General features: G+C 49.0%; 1 protein-coding gene across 9 annotated transcripts in view; it reads left to right on the top strand.

Annotated features, from left to right (window-relative positions):
- RERE (arginine-glutamic acid dipeptide repeats) overlaps positions 1–23,076 on the top strand; it is a 267,303-nt gene that overhangs the window by 181,544 nt on the left and 62,683 nt on the right. For 8 of the 9 annotated variants that reach the window (XM_087878886.1, XM_087878881.1, XM_087878883.1 and 5 more), the window contains exons 7-10: positions 10,506–10,554; positions 11,306–11,430; positions 12,168–12,267; positions 19,686–19,784. In XM_087878886.1, the coding sequence (XP_087735012.1) occupies positions 10,506–10,554; positions 11,306–11,430; positions 12,168–12,267; positions 19,686–19,784 (373 nt within the window). Of the gene's footprint in view, positions 1–1,302; positions 1,423–10,505; positions 10,555–11,305; positions 11,431–12,167; positions 12,268–19,685; positions 19,785–23,076 lie in introns of those variants that run through there. The other variant, XM_060682422.2, reaches the window with a different exon arrangement.

The raw sequence follows: 23,076 nt of genomic DNA, 5'->3' as shown, positions 1-23,076 counted from the left end.
TTCCTTCCGTCCTTCCTCCCTTCCATCCTCCCTCCCTCCCTTCCTTCTTTCCTTCCTTCCTTCCTTCCTCCCTCCCTCCCTCCCTCCCTTCTTTTCTTCCTATCTTCCTCCCTCCCTCCCTCCCTTCTTTCCTTCCGTCCTCCCTCCCTTCCTTCCTTCCTCCCTTCCTTCCTTCCTCCCTCCTTCCCTCCCTTCTTTTTTTCCTATCTTCCTCCCTCCCTCCCTCCCTTCATTCTTTCCTCCCTCCCTCCCTTCTTCACCCACTGAAACTGACTTCTTACTCATCGTACCTTGGCTTCAGTCGCCCTGTTTCTCCCTGTTGTCCCCTCCCACTCCCCCCCCACCCCCACCCCAGGGAGCATCATTGGTCCTGGCCCAACGTGGGTCCCCGGCTCCCTTTGGACCCTTTCCCAGACGTGACCAGGCTGGGTAGCTCGTTCCAGGCTGGCATCCTTGCTCCAAATCCGTTGGCCATTTGCTTGGGTCGTGCCCCAAAGCTCAATCTGGGGTGTGTGTGTGTGTGTGTGTGTGTGCGTGTGTGCTTCTGAGCATGGTGGCGTCCAACAGCCCCCCCTCCCCAACTTTAGGGAATAAGCCCGCGTAGGTAGGACACCCTGTTGGGGACCTGTGAGGTGGATGGAAAAGCAGGCTATATCCTGCCTGGCCTTCTATTTATACCTTGGCTTGTGCATCTGGACCCCTCCGGCAGAAGGGATCCCCCTCCCCGAAAGAAATGAAAAGGTAGCGGTTGTATGCGAGCATGTGTGTGATTCCCTGTCCCTGCAGCCTGTCTTCTCCTCTAGGGAGGGTGCAAGCCCCCCCCCACCACCCCCCCCCCCACCTTGGATGGAGCCAGACCTTCCTCCCCGAACGTACGTTGCCCGTCTCAGACTCCCTTGCAAAGGGCCCCACTTCCCTGCACACTAGCTTGCTAGGCGAAGCAGCCGACGTCTTCTCGTCGCTGCGTTTTGTGGCTGGGCTGGCGGTGGTGGTGCAGCCCTCCTCCCCGTGCGCGGCTGTGTGGCGGTGCTTTATTTACGGAAACAGGAGAGGAGGGAGGGGGGGGGTCACAGCACATGCTCAGTGCCGCCAGTCTTAAGGGCGAAGTTTTCTGCGTCCTGCGTGCGGGGCTGAGGTCACCGCACAAGCTCGGGCGAAAGCTCTCCCGGGGTCTACCTCGGACTGCATGGGCCTCCATTTTGATTAGTTCAGCTGGGGAGGGGGGGGGGAGAGGAAGCAGGCCGACTCTCTTCCCCCCTCCCCTTCTGCTTCTTCTTTTCCTGGGGTTTTTGGGGGGGTTTTTTTGCCCACCCTCCTCCCCTCTTTTGCTGGAGCCACAGAGAGAGGCAAGGTCAGGTAGCATCCGTTGCAGCACCCGGGCGAAGCTGTCACTGTCATGGATGACCTGTTCGGCCCCTTCAGGTAGGCAGAACACTGGCTGGGGGGGGGGACGGGGGATCGAGAGGGGGGGAGGGTGGGCTGGCCCGGGAGGAGGGATTGGTGGAGAGTGGCTTCTTCCCACCCCTCTGCGCCCCCACTCCCCCCAATCCCTGGTTGCATGTCCAAGAATGGGACTTGGCAGCTGTCAACGTGGCCGGCAGCTTGGCTTTCCTCCTCTTCCTCCTCCTCCTCCTCCTGCAAGGGGGCTGGTGTCAGCCCCGAGCCCACCTGCCCTGTCCCGGTTGCAAGGGCTGGCAGGAGGGGGCCCTCCGAGAGGGGAGGGAGGAGGGCCGTAGAGCCGTAGCCATTGGCTGCCGTTGCGAGAGGGACGGGACGATTCTGACAGCCTGCTTGCTTAGCTGGCTGGCTGGCTGGCTTGCCTGGACAGGCTGGGGCTCTGGAGTGGAGAGGGGGCCTTGAGGGGAGGCTTCCCCCCCCCCCATGCACACGCACCCCTCCCCTGAGCAGGCTAGATGGCTAAGCCCCCTTTTTTTGGGGGGTGATGCAACATTTCTCCAAATTGGCTGCTCTGGGGAGCGCATCCATTGGGGAGAACTTTCCATGGGGCGGAGGAAGTGGCACCCCAACCTGCAGGGATGCCGATGGATGCCTCCCCTTTCAGGGAAGGTGGGCATGGATCCATTTCCCCCCCCCTCCTCCATGAGTGGGAGCAGGGAAGCCCCACTCAGCTTAGGGGGAGCATCCAGACTTCCTGTAACCACAGGATCAAGCGTATTTTTCATAAGTACGTAGAAGCCTTTCTGTACAGGCGGAAGCCCAACTGGGACGTGAGCCTGGTCACTACGGGCCCTGCATTCACTCTCCCCACCCCCCCACCCCGGACAGCCAGGCAGGGCAAATCCAGCTGTTGCAAATGGACAGGAAGAATTGGGGAAAGTCCTTGCGAGACCCGCCCAGCCACCCCGAGACAAATAGCACCTCTCTTAAGAGCAGCCGGATTTGTACTGTGGGGTTATTGAACCGGGTGGCTTTGGGGGGGGGGGCTGCGTGGAGTTGGAAATATTGGGGCAGCTAACGAAAACCAAATTTATTTATTTATTTATTTATTGGTTCGATTTATATGTCGCCCTTCTCCGGAGACTCAGGGCGGCTTACAATGCGTTAAGCAATAGCCTTCATACTTTTGTATAGACCTGCTTAGTAGGTATATACACCCCCCAAAGCGGTGTTCTTTTTTTTATACAAAATCAGCTTATTGCTCCCACAATCCGGGTCCTCATTTTACCTACCTCGCAAGGGTTGGAAGGCTGAGTCAACCTTGAGCCTGGTGAGATTTGAACTTATAAGTATAAGCTTTGACCAGTTGCGGGTTAGGACTTTGAGGATACCAACATGTTGCGTCCACTCCTACCTTGCTCCTCTTGAATTCTTTACCCATCTACCGTGACGCGAATTAAATTGAGATATCCATTAATATTTTTTTTGCATTTTTTGGGGGGGATACATGTGTGCATTTATGTATGTTTTTAAGGAGGGGGAGAGAGAGAGAGGTAGATTACATTCTTTCAAAGGCTAATTTATTTTTGCTCAGGATTTGGTGTTAGCTGGATAATCCAGACTGTCACAAACCCTGTCAAGTGTGTATTTGTGGAAGAGATTCAGACAATTGTTCCTCTTCACTTTCCCCCATTTTCTGCAGCAAGGCTACTGTGTGTAATATTGTGGGGGGTTTTTGCATCGGGATTACTTTCGATTTAGGGTTGTTACCTGGGCTATGCCATCCCGTAGTTTGCCTTGCTTCGGAGCGCCGTCTGAACATTTGTGGCCATGGTTTAGCAAGTGCGTGAACCCAGGAAATGCCACTGCAACTGTTTTGCCCTGGCATCCTTTTGCCCCCTCTTTCCGGCATCGTTCAGATGAAGCCTCGGTCACATCCCAAGAACGGGCGATACGAGAGAAGCGTATCGGAAAGATTTATCTTGAAGGACACCTGCGATCCAGAAAAGCCAAAATCAGATCGAAGGATTTCTTTCTTTTTTTTTTTTTTCCCTCCTTTGGCTAATTCGGATCACCTCTTTTGGGAGAATTTTGTTTCGTAACCCTATTTTGGGGAGCAAAGTGTCGGCTCTTTGCGTTGCGGCGAAATTAAAAATTCACCTACGCTATCCCGAAAGCAAAACCCCTAACTTTCAACCATGGTCGAGAATCATAAAGATGATTATGCTGAGATTAACAGTAGAACGATAAAAAAAAGAGAAGCGAATTCGGAGAAACGTAGGCTCAAATTATTCCAGTTTTGCAGAAGATCAAATGTTGGTCTCTTCCATCCTCCCCCCACCCCAAAAAAAGGGGGGGGTTTCAGGAAGACCCAACAGTGTCTGAATTGACGAGCAGTGAAATCTTGCAATTTAGACTGCTTGCAGTTCCTGATTTGGATAAGTATTTCGTTTCATTTTATAATTTAATAACCTATAATGTTTAGTATTAAAGAGAACACTCTTGCCTCATTTCCAAGAACCTCACCCCGGAATAATGCCGGACACAAGTATGTTTATTTTCATCCTTGTGCATTAAATATTCAGGACGGTCAGTATTCATCCATATTGATGCAAGGAAAAACTGAATAAATTCCTGCATATTTGAGGGTCGTCCCATCCAGATTCCTCTGGGAATCTCTCACCGTCTGATGTCCGGATTTCTCTGCTCGCCCGAAATCCTGGTGAGGATACGACATGCCTTCCTTTGCTTGGTTTCATCGCAACCGTCTCCCAACCGTTTCCCTTGTTGGAAAACTTACCTTTTCCAACAAGCCGGGCTGGCCTAACAAATCTTTTAAATGATTTTAAATTTGTTTGTCTTTTTAAATTTTGGGCCAAATTGAGATATTTCCTTTTAATCTGTTCTTAATGTATTTATTATGTGTTTTTATTTGGCTGTACACTGCCCTGAGTCCCTAGGGAGAAGGGCGGTATATAAATTTGAAGTAAATAAATAAATAAATAAATATCCCTTAGGAAAGAAATGGAAAGATACACACACAGAGAGGGAGAGAGAGAGAGAGAGAGGGACAGTTGTGTCGGCCTCAGTTTCCCCTCCTGTAAAAGGGGAGCCACCTTGGAGGGGAACGGAAGCCTTAGTACGTACCAAAGGACAGGACAGATGTGGGAAGGGGAGAGCAGGACGGCCCCCACCGGTTGCAACGCAGCCTGGGCGGATGTGTGCGTCCGGCGGGTGGGGTGGGGGGAATTTATGCATCCTTAAAAATTGTGCATCCATCATTCGGTCTGAGCAGCCGGGAAGCCTCCTTTCCCTCCCAAAAATGAGGGTCTCACCTGCTTCAGGAGAGCCCCATCATCACAACGTTAACAATGGAAGCATCGGTGTTTGATGTTGGCTCAACCTGCCCCCCCCCTCCGCCGCCCCGAGATTAAAGGGGGCTACAAGCTTTCCGGGCCTGGAAGCTGGCAATTTTGCGCACACTTGGATACGGATCCTTCTGTGAAATGGGTCCAGCTGGGCCAAGCCACCAGTGGGGTGAAATTGGGGTGGGTGGGAGTACATGTGGCTTAAGGAGATTTCCTGATCTGGTTAGCTATTGGGGATCAAAGCTTCCTGTCCGTCCGTCCGTCCCCCATTAATCACCTCTCCAAAGAGCAATTCCCCCCAGGTGGAGCGCCCCCTTCCTCTTCCTCTTCACCACCCACCCACCCATGGGGGGAGGCGCCTATCTCCCCCCCACCATCCTTTTTGATATTCCTTTGCGGTCCAGCCCCTGTGGTTATTTGATAGGCGACAACGTTGCCATGGCAACAGGTTGCTTTTTTTTTCCCCTTCCTCCTCCCCTCCCCTCTCTCCCCCCCCCCTTTTCCTTCCTTCCAAAGGAGGAACATCTTGTCATTATATTTAATCCGCTGCGGCTGGAGAAAAAAGGGCTGAAATATTAAGTTGGGGGGGTTGCCATGGCGACCACTTTCGTGGCATCGCTGTTTTTTGCCTTTGGTGTCGGATTTCGCACCCTGCGCCCACTCTTCCGCCGAAACCCCCCCTCTTCCCTCTTGTTTTCCTCCCCCTCGTCCTTTCCAGCCCACTCCCCCTTGCCCCCCCATGTTCCCCCCCAAATAAATAAATAAATAAATAAATACTGTGCATTTTTCTACGATAGACCATCAATAAATACATACATGTGTGTGTGTGTGTGTGTGTGTTTAAGTGTCTTCCACATTTTGTTTTGTTTCTTAAAATAAAAACATTTTTATTTTTTAAAATAAAAAATGCCTCTTCGGTTTTCTCTCTCTCTCTCTCTCTTTTTTTTCTCTCCTCTAGCGAGAAAAATGGCTTTTCTAGGCTGGGGAAACCATTAGAAATAGTGTCGCTGTTGTTTTCGATCCCTTTGAAACTGACCCAGATGGGAACTTGGCGAAAACATTTATTTATTTATTTATTTATTTATTTATTTATTTATTTATTTATTTATTTATTTATTTATTTATTTATTTATTTTTGCCTGTGGGTCTTTTTTTCCTTGTTGGCTGATGGCTGGTGGGGTCCCAAGAGCTGCGAGTTCGAAACGCAACCCGCCAAACTCTTTTCATGTGACTCAACCTGACCTCTTTTTCCCAGATGAACCCATTTGCTCAAGGTCGACCGATCCGTCTTGGGAATCAGACCAGGGCCCAAAGTTGCCGCCCGCTACCACAAGGCCCCCCCCCCCCCCGTTTTCCTCTTCCACCGTTCGTGCCAGGAAAACATCTACCTGCTAGATAAGTCTTCGTTGGTCTTCGGCACCTGCCGAGAAAAATCAAAATCAAGAGCGAAGGATTTCTTTTTTTTTTCCCCCTCCTTCGGCTAATTTCGATCGCATCTTTCGGGACAATTTTGTTTCGTGACCCCATTTTGGGGGGCTCTTTGCGTGGCAGGGAAATTTAAAATTCACCTAAAGCAAAATTCCTGGCTTTCAACCACAGTCGAGAAGTGGTTGAGCCTTGGTAGTACAGTGGTCTAAGGCACCCTGTTATTAAGCTGGTTACTAAGACCAGCTGCCTGCAATTACTGCAGGTTCGAATCTCGCCAAGGCTCAAGGTTGACTCAGCCTTCCATCCTTTCTAAGGTAGGTAAATTGAGGACCCGGATTGTGGGGGCAATAAGCTGACTTTGTATAAAAATATACAAAAGGATGAAGGCTTAACGCATTGTAAGCCACCCTGAGTCTCCGGAGAAGGGCGGCATATAAATCAAATTTTAAAAAAAAAAGTGAATATGGAGAGATTTTTGGGGGCGTTGTCTCACTGCCTTTTACTCTGGAGGCTCTATAGCTGTGATGACGAACCAATGGCACGGGTGCTAGAGGTGGCACAAAGAGCCCTCTCTGTGGGCATGCACGCCATTGCCAGCTTCTCTTCTGGTTTCCAGCGTGCACATGTGCGCCAGCCAGCTGGTCTTCGCAGGCGCTGGAGCACCTGAAAACAGCCGTTTTTGGGGCTGTTTTCCAGGCCATCTTCCAGTCGTTTTCCAGCCGTTTTTGGGGCCTTTTTCAGTGCCAAAAACGACCAAAAAAACAGCCAAAAAACAGGCATGTGCGCGCTGGCCAGCTGATCTTCAGGTTTCCAGCGCGCACACATGCCCACATGTTCCGGTTTGGGCATTCAGTGCCGAAAAGGTTCGCCATCACTGCTCTATAGACCCCCAATAACTCTGCTCCTCGGCTGCGGATTTTCCCAGCCTGCTTCTAAAGTCACCTTCGAAAGCTTGGCGTGGCTGTCTTTTATTTTATTTCTTTCCATCCCACCTTCGTCATTTGTATAAAGAACTCAAGGCGGTGAACATAGCTAATGTCGTGGGGGGGGGGGATCCTTGGTGGTCTCCGAGCTGGCTTGCTTTCTTGCAGACGTTTCATTACCCAGCCTGGTAACATCATCAGTTGCTAGTAAGGAGTGGGGTTTGCTTTCAGTTTCTGTTCTGGTGAATTTGCCTGTCTTGTGTTGGTGGAGATGGGTCTTAAGAGATTCTTTAATTGGGCTATTTAACGGATGGCTCTTGGGCAGTTTCTCGATTGCGGTATTGTTTACTTGATTGTGGTTTGAAGTTAACCTTGGAGTTCATCCATGCTGATCTGAATGCTGATTATTGATTATTTTGTTCTCTATAGATTAGGCTGGTTGCATAATCTATAGATGTTGTTATGCCTGTTGATAGCAAACACTCTTATTTTCCTATTTTCCCCCTTAACAACCACCCTATGAAGTGGGGCAAACTTCATCTTCCTCTCCCCATTTCCTTCACACGTGCAGATACGACAGTCCTCTTGCTGTCCTCTTTCCTTGCTGTTTTTCCTTCCTGCGTGCCTTTCCCACGATGCCGTCTCCTCCTCCTCCTCCAGACCCACCCAGCTTTCTACCTTTCTTTCTGCCTCCAGAGGTGTTTGGGACTACATCTCCCAGCCTTCCCAGCCAGCTCCAGCCTGACAGATGTGTCACCAGCAGGCATTTGAGGACACAGAATTAGCCTGACTCTTCTCTTCGCCGCATTTCCCTCAAATTTGCGGCGCTTCCAAGACTTTTGATAAGTAAACGTGTGACCCCAAATCTGGGCACATCCTTAACGGCAGGAAATGTTACCGGTAGTCCTCAACGTACAACCACAATTGAGCCCACCGAAATTTATGGCATTCAGTGAGAAATTTGTTAAGCGGATTTTGCCCCATTTTACGACTTTTCTTCACATGGTTGTTAAGTGAATCACGGCAGTTGTGAAATTAGTAACACGGTTGTTAAGGGAATCTGGCTTCCCCATAGAGTTTGCACGTCAGAAGGTCGCAAAAGGGGACGGGGTGACCCTGGGACACTGCAACCGTCGTAAATGTGAGTCAATTGCCAAGCATCTGAATTTTAATCACGTGACCACAGGGATGCTGCCACGGTCATAAGTGTGAAAAACGGACACCGGTCCCTTTTTTTTTCAGTGCCATTGTAACTTTGAATGGTCACTAAGCGAACTGTTGTAAGTCAAGGACTACCTATATTTTCCAGTTCCATCAACAGGGACCTTTAGAGTGGTGCGGTGGCCTAGAGGTGGAACCCTCGCCTCACAATCAGAAGGGCTGTGAGTTCGATCCTAGGTAGAGGCAGATATTTCTCTCTCTGGGCACAATGAGAATATATCTGCTGAACAAAAACTCCGCATTGGAAACAGGAAGGGCGTCCGGCCAGTAAACACTCAGCTCCATTCAGTTGCCAGACTCCACCCCACAAGGGATTATGGGGTCATTAAAAGATGATGATGAGTGGTGCATAGCCTAGAGGTGGAGCTCTCCCCTCACAATCAGGAGGGCTGTGAGTTCGATCCTAGGTAGAGGCAGATATTTCTCTCTCTCTGGGCACAATGAGAAATAGATCTGCCGAACAAAACTCCGCACTGGCAAGAAGAAGGGCATCCGGCCAGTAAACACACTGCTAGCTCCATTCGGTTGCCCAGACTCCACCCCACAAGGGATTATGGGGTCGTTAAACGATGATGATGATCGACGGGGATCTTTCTTCCCCCCCCCCCCCAAAAAAAATTTCCCACTTTTCCCAACCTTGCAAATCCGACGTCCTATTTCTCTTTGGAGCACACCTCATTTTGCTTTCGCTTCTTAGCCCCGGGGTCACGTCTAGGAGAAAGGCCGTGCTAAAAATGCAACATATCACATAAATGCTCGGTCGCGCCTTTCTCTCGACTCCATTCCCTCCTCGGATCTGAGGTTGCCAAGCCGACATAAAAGGCCCCAGCCTTTTTCCCGGTCCCTGCCGAAGAAGATCACAAGGAAGGGTGTATGTGTGTGTGTGTGTTTCGTTTTTGTTGTGTTGTGTTTTTTTTTATTATTATTATTTTTTGGCTTGCTCTTGTGGTGCGAGGCCTTCCTGGGCAGGGAGCCATTGTACCGAAAGGTGTCGGAAGAAAAGACCGAACCTCGTGCGGCTTGTTTTTTTCCCTCACGGTGGAAGAAAAGAACCAGACCTGAAGAAAAGATTACATACACCCAGCTTGCCTGTCTGTGGGAAACATCGCTTTCTATTCTTGCGGGATTTTTCTTTTTTTTATTTCCCCCTCCCTCTTTACATAATAATCCAGCTTTCCCCCCTTTCTTGCCTCGCCACGAACTCCAGAGAGAGAGAGAGAAAGAGAGGAGATAAACATAAGACGGGCTGCCAAGGTTGCCATTTTGAAATCAATCCGGCACAGCAAGAGACATCGCAAGGCACAAGAAACCTTGAAGAGAAAAGGGTTTCCCCCCCCCCCAAAATTAAAAGTTGATCTGATGATTCTAGCCGCATGTACAGTCGGAATAAATTCGCCGGCTTTCCTCTACATCAGGAGTGTCAAATTCAAGGCCCGTGAGGAGGCCGGATCCAACCCGTGGGGTACTTAGATCTGACCCGCGAGGCCGCCCTGGAAAAAAAATAGCAAATCGATGGGATTTAAATCGATGGGATTTAAATCAAATCCACCCTGCACGTAAATACTGTGTAAGCCGAAATCTTCCCGGATTCAGCCCTCTGTTGCAAGTGGGTCTCCCCATCAGTCTTTCAGGCGCACCCTTTCGCACAAATAGATGGTACTACGTGGGTATTCGATACCAGTGACAATCAGCCGGCATGAATTGATGGAAACGGCGATCACTGATTAATGCGGCTGTGCAAGGTTTAGCATCATCGCACACTGGGGTTTGTAGGGAAAAAAAAAAAATTCTGAAGGCCCCACGTGCTCAGCCTAAGCATGGAGGCCTTCAGAAGAGGCACGTTCTCAGAGCTGGCATCATTCGCACCCAGAAGAAGCAAAGAACAGGGCCCAGGGACTCAGCCAGCCAGCTGGGGGTGCTGTTCATTTGCTGATCCATTTGGATCTGGGTAGGTGTGACTCTTATCTTCTGACCTAGGCTTCCTTAGAAAGTGTAAAGCACAATCTTAGTCCCGTAAAACCGCTTATTTATACGACTGTAAATTATTTTCATTTACAGTCCGCAAGTCTTTCAGAGGAAGGTGATCCACACCCACCTATCTCACTTTCCTTCTCAGGCAGTAGAGGACGTGCGATCTTACTAACCCTTCTGTGTCTTTAACTTGCAGGAGGCTGAACAGCACCCAAGGAGAAATCCGGGTTGGGCCCAGCCATCAGGTAAGGTTGCCCCGAGCATCGCCTCGCCGTGCAGTTTTTTTTTCACACAAAAAAAACCATTCCACAAACAATCCTGGCTGTAGCATTTGAAGAATTGTTGTTGGCTTGCAGCCTAGTTTACTCGTTTGTAATATTCAACTTGATGCCGAACAACTCTGGGCAACCCCGTAGTCAAACACAAGGCCAGATCCAGGGATGGGCTGCTGGGGGTTCGTAAGGGTTTGGGAGAACCTCTAGCTAAGATTCTGTGCAGTTCGGAGAACCCCCAAATCCCACTCCTGGCTGGAAACTTCTGGTAGGCCCATTTTTTGCCCACCTCGAGCCTCCGCGCGCGCCCTGCACTTACCTGCATCCAAAATGGGCCGTATGGGGACTCCTGGGAGGGGCTGGGTGGGCGGGGCCAGCCAGGAGTGGATTTGGGGGTTGTCCGAACTGCACAGAATCTTAGCTAGAGGTTCTCCCGAACCCCTGCGAACCCCCAGCAGCCTACCCCTGCATGAAATGCTTGGAAAGAAGAAAGACACACACCTTTTTGTGTGTGTGCGTGTGTGTGTGTGTTTGTTTGTTTATGGATGTCCTGCTTCGTTGTGTGAAGGCCCTTTCTCTCCCCACAGGGCACCAGGCCACATTCCTTTACAACTCAAGACTTTCTCAACTTTAAAAGTTTGCTTTAAAACTCCGCTTTAAAAGTTCGCGTCGAGTGTCCGCGACGGCTGACGTTTCTCTGATTTATCTTCCCTCTTCTTTCCAGGCCAAGCTCCCCGAGCTGCAGCCTTTCCCTTCCGGAGATGGTGACGCGGTGACACGTCACGAAGAGCTGGTCTGGATGCCCGGGGTGAACGATTGCGACCTGCTCATGTACCTGCGGGCGGCGAGGTAATCATCACGTTCGGAAATCGGCCCACCGAGGACCCTCGGGTTTGCAAAAACCCAACTGACCTGGCGCTCCAAAGTTGCCTCTGAGAAAGACGCTCCCTGCTTGGTGCGTCGGTGCACGGACGCCTCTCAAAAACAGCCATGCTTTCTTCAGATTAGGGAGGAAGCTTGGAAAGCTGGTGTGCATTTTCTAGAAGAGAGATGGGCTGCTCTCGGGCGTCTCCACAAGGCCCGTTTTTTCCCCCTTTCCTGATTCGTTTCAGAAGGGGCGCTGTCTTAGCGATAGAGGTTAGACTTATATTCCGCTTCACAGTGCTTTCCAACGCTCTCTAAGCAGTTGACAGAGTCAGCCTCTTGCCCCCCAACAATCTGGATTCTCATTTTACTCACTTCAGAAGGACAGGAGGCTGAGTCAACCTTGAGCCAGTCGGTCAGAACTGAACTCCTAGCTGTGGGCAGAGTTAGCCTGCAAGACTGCATTCTAACCACTGGGAAGGGAGGGAAGAAGGAACAGAAGGAAGGAAAATAACAATAGCACTTAGGGTAGTTTACAGTCATTGTTCTCCATTGTGGTCGTAAATCGAGGATTACCAGTAAACCTCTTTTTTAAGTTGGGGGAGCTTAGCCTAGTGAAAAAAAAAATTATCTGTCAATATTGGTTTTTTTGGCTCTGCTGGCTTCACCTTGGAAGACGGTCGCAACCTGCTAAACTTCAAATTTCTTTTTGGGATTCGAAGGAGCATGGCGGCTTTCGCAGGGATGTGCGACGGCGGTTCGACGGAAGACGGCTGCGTGGCAGCTTCCCGGGATGACACCACCCTCAACGCGCTCAACACGGTAAGGAGCCAACTTCCGCCTTTCCGGAAATAAAACGTTTTAGCAATTCTAACCGAGTTCTTCTGCAGGGCGATGTTCAAAATCCTGCCTGTGTGTTTGGATCGACCTTGTGAATCTTAGGCAGCCGGACTGGTCCAATCCACAGAGCAGAGGGAAGGGGGAGTGGGGGAGAGAATTTAGGAAGGGAACTGAAGAATAAACAGAATTGGCGTAGGGGCTTGCCACAGCTCACCTCTTCATTGTAGATGGGCTGGTGGCCCTTGGCTTCTCTCCAGCCTGCTTGTGGCATATGGCTACTTGCTGGGGTGCCATTCAGATGTTGGTCTGAAAACTTCAGGGATTTTTTGCCTACTCAGTACAATCATACTGACTTATACGCATCCAAGTGGCTGTAGGTGTAGGTTTTCCCAAAATGGGTAGAATAGGGCAGGGCAGGGCAGGGCAGAGTAGGATGCAGAACACAGAATGAAATGGAATAAGGAATAAGGAATAAGGAAGGTTAGGAGAAGAATAGAATAGAATAGAATAGAATAGAATAGAATAGAATAGAATAGAATAGAATAGAATAGAATAGAATAGAATAGAATAGAATAGAATATATGGAACGGAATGGAATGGAATAGAATAGAATAGAATAGAATAGAATAGAATAGAATAGAATAGAATAGAATAGAATATATGGAACGGAATGGAATAGAATAGAATAAGGAATAGGAAAGGATGGAATGGAATGGAATGGAATGGAATGGAATAGAATAGAATAGAATAGAATAGAATAGAATAGAATAGAATAGAATAGAATAGAATAGAATAGAATAGAATAGAATAGAATAGAATATATGGAACGGAATGGAATAGAATAGAATAGAATAGAATAGAATAGAATAGAATAGAATAGAATAGAATAGAAAATATGGAATGGAATGGAATAGAATAGAATAAGGAATAGGAAAGGATAGAATGGAATAGAATAGAAAATATGGAATGGAACGGAACGGAACAGAACAGAACAGAACAGAATAGAAATCTTTTATTGGCCAAGTGTGATAGAAGAGACAAGGGATTTGTCTCCGGTGCAGAAGCTCTCAGTGTACTTACAAATAGCAAAGTAATATAATTGTAAGATACCAATAAGAGAAGGTAGTCAAAAAGACGAGAAGGATAATAGTACTACAGCCAAACCACGTGGAACATTAATGTCTTTATTAGGGCTAAGATCGGTGACCCTGTGTTAAACACCCGTACATTTTAATGCCTTTCTTTTTTTTCTTTTTTCCCCCCATCCTCTTTTTCCTCCCCTTTATTTGAGGGCCTTTTCTGAAACCACTGCAAGAGATGGTGAGAAGCAGGCTTTATACTCTATATTTATCTGTTGCCTTGGATAGAAAAGCTGAGCCTTTCCTTTCCTTTCCTTTCCTTTCCTTTCCTTTCCTTTCCTTTCCTTTCCTTTCCTTTCCTTCCCTTCCCTTCCCTTCCCTTCCCTTCCCTTCCCTTCCCTTCCCTTCCCTTCCTCTTTTCTTCCTTTCCTTTCCTTTCCTTTCCTTTCCTTTCCTTTCCTTTCCTTTCCTTTCCTTTCCTTTCCTTTCCTTTCCTTTCCTTTCCTTTCCTTTCCTTTCCTTTTTTTAAAAAGGGGAAAATATTTAGCCTTCCAGAGGCCACGTTGCCTGAAACGGCTGGAAGACGGCTCTCCAACCAGGAAGAAATGGTTGCTTACCTGTTTTGGTTTTGCTGGGAGCCCAAACCGGCTTGTAAAAGCTGGACTTTTTCAAGAGATCCATCCCCGTCTGGTTTTCCGATCCGTGGCTGGGAATCGCGGAGTCTGGTTTGCGCGGAGGGGGCGTGTTGATGTTTAGCAATGATAATGGGGTAAAAAAAAATAATAATAATGGATCCGCTCTATGATTCCTTATTATGGAAATACAATAAACTTCAGAGCGGCCCTTCACATAAATCATTCCTGACAAAGTTCTCTCCCAGTGTTTTATTTATGTAATAACAGGGTGCTGCAGTCCTCCCCGTGATTTATTGTTAATTACACCCAAAAGGCAGCGAGAGAACAAGGGAAGCCTTTTTTTCCCCTTCCTTTTGCTGAGCAGCATTTATATTAACTTCCTTCCTCCCTGGGTCTATTTGCCTAAGGACAAGGCTACATTTCCTTCCTGCCCTCCCCTCCTCTCCCTTCCCTTCCCCTCCATTTGTTTTTCTCTCCATTTATCCTTCCTTCCTCCTCTCCCCCTCCATTTATCCTTCCTTCCTCCTCCCTCTTTTTCCTTCCTTCCCTTCCCTTCCCCTCCATTTATTATTCCCTCCACTTAGCCTTCCTTCCTCCCCTCCCCTCCCCTCCCCATCCCATCCATTTATTCTTTCTTCCTTCCTTCCTCCTCCCTCTTTTTCCTTCCTTTCTTCCTCCCTCCCTCCTTCTCTTCCCTGCCCCTTCATTTATTATTCTCTCCATTTATCCTTCCTTCCTCTCCTCCCCCTCCATTTATTCTTTCTTTCTTCCTTCCTTCCTCCTCCCTCTTTTTCCTACCTCCCTTCCTACCTCCCTTCCCTTCCCCTCCATTTATTCTTCCTTCCTTCCTCCTCCCTCTTTTTTCTTCTTTCCTTCCTTCCTCCCCTTCCCTTCCCCTCCATTTACCCTTCCTCCCTTCCTTCCCTTCCTATCTTCCTTCTCCTTCCTTCCTTCCTTCCTTCTTTCCTCTTTTTCTTCCCTTCCTCCCTTCCCTTTCTATCTTCCTTCATTCCTTCCTCCCTTCCTTCCCTTCCTATCTTCCTTCTCCTTCCTTCCTCCTTTCCTTCCCTTCCCTTCCCTTCTCTTCCCCTCCATTTATTCTTCTCTCCTTCCTTCCCTTCCCTTCCCTCCCCTCCCCTCGACAACCCAGCATGTAATTACAGATAGTCCTCGACTTACAACAGTTCATTTAGTGACCGTTCCAAGTTACAATGGCACTGAAAAAAAGTTACTTATGACTGCTTTTCACAGTTACCATCTGTGCAGTGTCCCAGTGATCTTGTGATCAAAATTCAGACCAGCTTGGCAACTGGTTCATAGTTACGACCGTTGCTGTGTCCCAGAGTCACATGATCTCCTTTTGTGACCTTCTGACGAGCGAAATCAATGGGGAAGCCAGATTCACTTAACAACCATGTTACTAACTGAGACAACTGCATCGATTCACTTAACCACTGAGGCAGGAAACGTCGTAAAACGGGAATTGCGCTTAACAGCAGAAATTCTGGGCTCAAAAATCGTGGTCGTAAGTCGAGGACCTAACTGTACAACAATTGCAGCCTTCCGGGATCACCTGATCCCCATCCCAGCCAGAGTCAAGGATGGGAGGGGGAGGGGATGGATTCACTTAACAACCACCTGACCGGCTCAACAAATGTGCATGGCTTAACAGTCATGGCAGAATGGTCGTAAATTTGGATGCAACTCACTTTAATAACTGCTATGCTTAGCAGCGGAAATTCTGGTCCCCATTGTAGTCGTATGTTGAGGACTTCTCCTCCTCTCATCCATTATCCATTCAGATTGACAGCTGATGTCCGAGCCCTTTCGGATTTGGAGCAAGGATGTCGTCTCCTGTCTCCACCCCCACCCCACCCCATATATATATATATATATATATGTTTTTCCTCTAGCCAGGTTTTTCCTACGTGACTGCTATCATGTCTCCCCTCGTCCTTCTTTTCGTCAAACCAGACATACCCAATTCCTGCAACCGTTCTTCGTATGTTTTAGCCTCCAGTCCCCTCATCACCTTAGTTGCTCTTCTCTGCACTCTTTCCAGAGTCTCAGCATCTTTTTGACATTCTGGCGACCAAAAATGGATGCAGGATTCCAAGTGTGGCCTTACTAAAGCCTTATAAAGTGGTATTAACACTTCACGTGATCTTGATTCTTGATCTTGATATTAATCACCTTTCAGCTTCTAACTTCTGCCTCTATTATCTAACCCTTGATAGAACAAATCCCATGTTTAAAAAAAATATTCTGTATCTTCTTCACCTCCAAGACTCCCCCCTTTCCATTAAAACATCTGCAGATATTTGAAGAGGCAGGCAGAGCTTTAAGAGTTCCCCCTCTGAGATTATCAAAGGCCAGAAAATTCAGGCCCATATTGGCTTTTAATAGCGTATATAAAAAAAACGCCGATTGCTGATAACTCCTCGCTGGGAGATTTCTCTTCCTTCTTTTTTCCTTTTCAACTATATTTTTAATGCAAGAAAGAAAGAGGGGGGGGGAGGGAGGAAGGAAGGAAGGAAGGAAGGAAGGAAGGAAGGAAGGAAGAAAGAAAGAAAGAAAGAAAGAAAGAAAGAAAGAAAGAAAGAAAGAAAGAGAGAAAGATCTTAAGCGTTGCCAAGACTGTGAGTTGACCCCAAGCACAACCTTAAAAGGGAGGGGGAGAGGGAAACTCAACAGCTCCCCTGCCTCAAGATCCCTGCAGAGTGGTCCTTTGCAGGGAGCCCATCTGCAAAGCTAGCCCAAACTTTCCTCCTCTCCCCCTCCAACCAGCCTTCCGAGATCCTGGCCAGGTTCTTAATGGACTCCCCATTATTTCCTATCTCCCATCACCACCACCATTGCAGCCCGGATGCTTTCAAGCCAGCTTGGTAATGGCCGTAATTGGAGGCACGTGCCCTCGCCACGCCGGTGCCCCCAGTTACACAGCCGCGGTTTCAACTCGGAAAGGTCGCCGGGAAAACAGGGGCCTTCAAATTAAGTTATGAATTACAAGCCGAGGACAATATTTTGACGCGCCCGAGCTGGCGGTGTCAGGAGTGGCAGGACGTAATTCACAGATTCATTACCAAATGGAGGTGGGGGGAGCGGGGGGTGACAGCTGAGCGCAGAAGGCCTCACGGTGGCGACGCGCGGGTGCCCCGATGCCCGCCCGCTTCCTCGCGCAAACGCACACCCGTTCACCTTGCACGGGCGATGCGAATAAGGCGTGTGAGGGGGCAGCGCCCCTTTAAGGCCCCTTGCGAGATAAATGAGGGTGAATAGAGAAGGAAAAAAAGAGCATTAGCATTTAAAACAGGTAATGTTGTAAGCCCTGCCTGCCTCCCTCCTTCCCTGCCTTAACAGCCACGGGGAGATTAAAGCGGGCCTTGGATGCTTAATTGCTTTCATCTTCAGGAAAGTAAAACATACGCATCACAACAGCCCTGACAATTTCAAAATACTGATTTTTGTGTTCTCTCGTGCCCCCTCCCTCTCCTCTTCCCCTTTCTATGCCTCCGTTCTTAAACTGGCAGAAAGGAGAAGGGTGCAGCAAACCCTGTGAAGCGCCTCCTGCCTTTTAATGTTCCTTCAGTCCATGCGCCTAATCGTCACATCCTTTTTAAAAAAAAAAAAAGACTTCCCACTTCCCTTCCTCGTTCTCTTCCCCTGCTTCTCTGAGCGAGGATGGGCTCCGGAGTCCGCTTCAGTTAAGCTGCCTTGATTAACGAGGGGGATGAACGGCTGGTTAAGTTTCATTTGAGCCCCTGGTTGCCAACTCAACCCGTTCGGGTTGTTTTACGGCCCCGCGCGCACGCGTCATGCTCAGGAAACGGGATAATGCGCAAAGCGACGGAGGGAGAGGGGTTACCGATAGGCCTGCTGAGTCATGGGAATGGCATAGCGATATAGTGGTTTTATCAGCACCTATTTAAATATACACGATGATCAGTGGTGGGATTCAAATTTTTTTACTACCTGTTCTGTGGGCGTGTCTTGGTGGGCGTGGCATGTCTTGGTGGGCGTGGCAGGGGAAGGATACTGCAAAATCCCCATTTCCAAAATTCCATTTCCATTTCAGCTGGGACTCGGGAGGCAGAGAATAGATGGGGATGGGGCTAGTCAGAGGTGGTATTTACCGGTTCTCCGAACTACTCAAAATTTCCGCTACCGGTTCTCCAGAACTGGTCAGAACCTGCTGAATACCACCTGTGATGATGATATACATCCTAATTACGACCATTTTTCTCTTATTCATACAGTATAGTCCATAAGGGGGTGGAAAAAGAAACTTGATATTATACAACATATTTATATCTATTGTTTTCATGGTTATAACATGATTCTCTATACATTTATCACTCTATGTATTTCTCTATATACAGTAATAATGTTGCTTGCAATGCGTATTTTTCTGTATAGATTTGTACCTGTATTTGTTTCTAGCTTATTAGTCCTCTTTCACCATTAATTTTCTAACCCTTGCATCTATTATCTAGCCCCATGATGGCGAACCTATGGCACGCGTACCACAGGTGGCACGCATAGCCATGTCAGTGGGCACGTGTGCTCAGTTCCGGCGCACATGCACATGTCGGCCAGCTGATTTTCGGGTCTTCTGGGCCCACCAGGCTGTTTCCTGCCGCCGGAGGGCCTGGGGGCGGTGGGGAAGACCCGTTTTTCTTTCTTACCTGGCTCCAGGGCCTCTCTAGGAGTCTGGGGAGGGAGAAAACAGCCTTTCCCACCCCCCTGGAGGCCGAAAACGGCCCGTTTAACAACTTCTGGTGGGACCAGAAGGCCTGTTTTTTGTTGTCCCCAGCCTTCGGGGCCTCTCTAGGAGTCTGCGGAGGGCGAAAACAGCCTCTCCTCCCCCCCGCCCCCCCGGAGATCCTCCAGAGGCTTAAAATGCCCCATTCGACAACTTCCGGTCCCACCGGGCCTTCTGGTCCCACCGGAAGTTGTTAAACGGGCCATTTTTGGCCTCCAGAGGACCTCCAGGGGGTGGGGAAGGCTGTTTTCGCCCTCCCCAGACTCCTAGAGAGACCCTGGAGCCAGGTAAGAAAGAAAAATGTGCATGCCAGCAGCGGGGGAGGGGAGGTCGCACACGCATGCGCGGGGGCGGAGCACATAGAATTATGGGTGTGGGCACATACGCGCGTGACTCCCCCCTCCCCTCCTGGCACACGATGGCAAAAAGGTTAGCCATCACTAATCTAGCCAATTGTACCATAGGTCCCATATTAGATAATACTCTGTTTCTCCTTTGTCTTTCATTTCCATCGTTAACCTGTCCATTTCGGCGCAGTCTGATATTTTCCTTATTACCATTTCCTCTGTAGGTACACTTCAATTTTTTCCAATTTTGCGCATACGTAATTCTAGCTGCTGTTATCACATGTAACATTAAATATTGAATTCTTTTATTGTATTTCCCCGTTAGTATGCCTAATAGAAATTGTTCTGGTTTTAGGTCAATTAGTTGTGTTATCATCTCCTCTAACCACTCTTTTACCTTTACCCAATATTTTTTCGCCAACGGACAGGTCCACCACATGTGAATGTTGCTTGTCTTCAGAACCAAAACTGTCTTCGGCCCGAAGCCGCTAAATTTTCCACTTCGGAAAAAAGTATTTATGTCTCTCTAGCATTGTTTCCACTGACCCCCCCCCCTATTTTCTCTTCCTTCCTCCAGCTACATGAGAGCAACTACGACGCCGGGAAGGCCCTCCAGCGTCTGGTGAGGAAGCCCGTCCCCAAACTGATCGAAAAATGCTGGACGGAAGACGAAGTGGTAAGAAGGCTCATTTTGGGAGGCCGGCTGTTGTCGGGCTTCGCTTCAATCTCTCGTCGTTTTTGCTCAGATCCTTCACTTTGGAAGGTGGCGAGAGACACAGGGGGTCTCTTGCGCGGCCGGCTTCTCCCAGCTGCCAGGTTCCCACCTTGCCAGCTTGCACCCAAATCACTCAAAATTAGACATTGCTCTGCTACCTGTTATGGCCCGCCAGTGGATCTGGCAGCAGATTCGGACAGTGAGGAGGTTGGGGAGGAACGTGGGCCAGTCCTGGAGTCTGGGGAAGGCTCTGATGAGGGCTCTGGGTCGGAGGCAGAGAGGGGGTCAGGGCCGTATGCCAGTTATCAGCTGCCCTTGGAGTCAGACATCAGTGAGGCAGGCAAACAGCTGGAGCCTGTTCCCAGTGTACACATGCGGAGAGTTGCCAGACAAAGGGAACAGCTAAAGAGCAAGGGTCGACTCAGGAGTAAAGGCACAGGTGGACGGTGAATGGCCCCTCCCAGAGGGAATAAAAGAGGAGCGAAAGGGGAGAAGAGAGACTTCGTTGGAGAGGAAGTCACTGTAAATAAATAATTAATTAATTAATTAATTAATTAATTAATTAATTAATTAATTAATTAATTAAACAAAAGGGGTTTTTGTCGGGACAAGGCGTCTGCTTCGTGGTTTGGGGAAGCCTAGATCAGAACACTACTACTGGGTTCAACCAAGGAGCCGCTGGGGGCCAAGCCTCATCGTCTTGTGCCAGTTACCCCTAGTTGCCCAACTGAGGGGCCAGCAGACCTCTCTCCCCAAAAAACCCCAAGTAGAAATAGCTTTTCTGTGCCTTGTCTGTGTTACCTGAATTCAGTTAGCCATGAAATGTTTGGAGCTCTGAGCTCAACTTTCACCCAAGGTGCCCTTGCATGGACTCGAAGGTCCAAAGAACGAGGTGAAGGGATGGAACGGGGGGGTACCAAGGCCAGGGAGAATGAGACGAGGGGAGCAGGAGAAGAGAAAATAATTCCCCCTCCCATCCCCTGCGGAGAGGAAGGGGAACACCAGAAGCCAGATGGCTTAAGAGGAAGCGCATTAAGATCCATGCGCCTGCTCTAATGGTTGTAAGGCTGGCGTGGCCCTCTCTAGTAAGATCCAGGAAAGGTATGGAAAGGGGCTCGGCGGGGATCCCTCCCCTCCCCGGGTCTCCTTTGGTTCTGGCCCGAGAGTGGTGTGGGGGAGAGGTTGCTGAATCCCACAGACTCTGACCAATGGCAAAATCAGGAAATTTGATGTCTGGCCACCCTGGGATGCTCGGAGGGAGGTGGGAGTCTTGTCCAAAACAGGCCTCTTTGACAGCAAGGTATCCTGGTCTCTAGCACATCCTGGGTACCGAAGCGAGCTGCGCCACAGTTTATCAAAGAACCCCTTCGGCAAACAATGCAATGCGTCTCCAAGGCTGGCCGTGTTTTGCTTCGGATCGAAATGGGCCCGCCTGACCTCCTCCCCCCAACTCCCACCGTGTCCCTCCCTGCCAACTTCTCATCAGCTGGGAAATTGGCACCCCTGCAGGAACCCTCCTTCCCCCTAGGTCTCTTCTCTTCCCCCCCTTCCTCCCCCCTTTCCCTACGCCTTTTTTAAATCCTAAAAGCGCCAGCGATATTTTGGTGCATCAGACTGGAAGAAAAGCAGGTGCTTGAAGGCCTGTTAGCACCGGGTGCGCAAGGAACAGGTTCAGACATGACGGCACAGAGTTCCAGAAAGCTGGATGGAGAAGAAATGGAGGCAGCTTTGTAACATCTGGATAGGCCAGCTCGTTGCCCTTTCGGCTCATTTGTCCCAAAGGAACTTTTTCTCTCAAGAGGCAACTGGACTTTCTTGTTTTTCTTCAAAGACGTTTCGCTTTTCCTCCGAGGAGCTTCTTCAGCTTCTTCTCCTCCGAGAACCTTCTTCAACTTCCTCTCCCCCGAGGAGCTTCTTCAGCTTCCTCTCCTCTGAGAAGCTTCCTCATTTTCTTCTCATCAGCTGAAGAAGCAAAAACATCTTTGGAGAAAAAAACCAGAAAGTCCAGTTGTCTCCTGAAAAAGCACCTTTGGGACAACTACAACAGAGGTGGTATTCAGCCGGTTCGAACCGATTTGGGCGAATCGGTAGCGGAAATTGCTCTATGCTGTACTATTTAGGCACGTTTTTTTAGGCCAGGCACATGTGCAGAAGGCGCACACACCAGTAAAGCACATGCATAGAAGGCCAGGCACATGCGTGGAGGTGGCGTGACTGTGCACACGCTCACATTTTCGGTGCTGGGCAATCCAGTATGTACTGGATGACTGAGAACCTCCATAGACATCTTGGCTCGTTTGTCTTCCAGTTGTCGGAATTCAATCTTCCCTTGCAATTTTTTTTTGGGGTGGGTGGGGGTTGGGGGAGTCTCCTTTCTGAGAATGGATAGGCCCGGCGTAATATTTTTAGCATCCTTGAAATCAGAAACCCTTAATCGGAGGAATGAGATTCCGTGCTTCGAAAGGGCTTGGCTCCGATTAGCAAGCCGGTGTTCGAAACGCCGCCTCTTTTCCAGCTCCGCTTGCGCCATCCAAAGAACGAAGCCCTCTAAATTTGTGCTCAACTGCCCCTCCGTTGCCTGTGCGTTTGGACAATGGACAGTAGAATTGGAAGGGACCTTGGAGGTCTTCTAGTCCAACCCCCTGCTTAGGCAGGAAACCCTACACCACTTCAGACAAAGGGTTATCCAACCTCTTCTTAAAAACTTCCAGTGTTGGAGCATTCACAACTTCCGGAGACAAGTTGTTCCACTGGTTAATTGTTCTCACTGTCGGGAAATTCCTCCTTAGTTCTAAGTTGCTTCTCTCCTTGATTGGTTTCCATCCATTGCTTCTTGTCCTGCCTTCAAGTGCTTTGGAGAATAGCTTGACTCCGTCTTCTTTGAGATATCGAAACACTGCTATCATGTCTCCCCTAGTCCTTCTTTTCATTAAACTAGACCTACCCAGTTCCTGCAACCGTTCTTCATATGTTTTAGCCTCCAGTCCCCTAATCATCTTTGTTGCTCTTCTCTGCACTCTTTCTAGTGTCTCCACATCTTTTTTTACATTATGGCGACCAAAACTGGATGCAGGATTCCAAGTGTGGCCTTACCAAGGTCTTATAAAGTGGTCTTAACACTTCACGTGATCTTGGACACATGCAAAGGGGGAAAAAACGCAGGGGCCATTTTTCCCTTTCTAGCCGAGGGATGATAGATCCAAGATTAATCAACGTTGCACAACGTTGCACCTGTCTTTCAGGGCTGCAATTT

The sequence above is a fragment of the Pantherophis guttatus genome, chromosome 15 (assembly GCF_059756535.1).
Source record: "Pantherophis guttatus breed Tessera chromosome 15, ASM5975653v1, whole genome shotgun sequence".
NCBI classification, from domain to species: domain Eukaryota; kingdom Metazoa; phylum Chordata; class Lepidosauria; order Squamata; family Colubridae; genus Pantherophis; species Pantherophis guttatus.
This window is presented reverse-complemented; position numbering and strand designations above follow the sequence as displayed.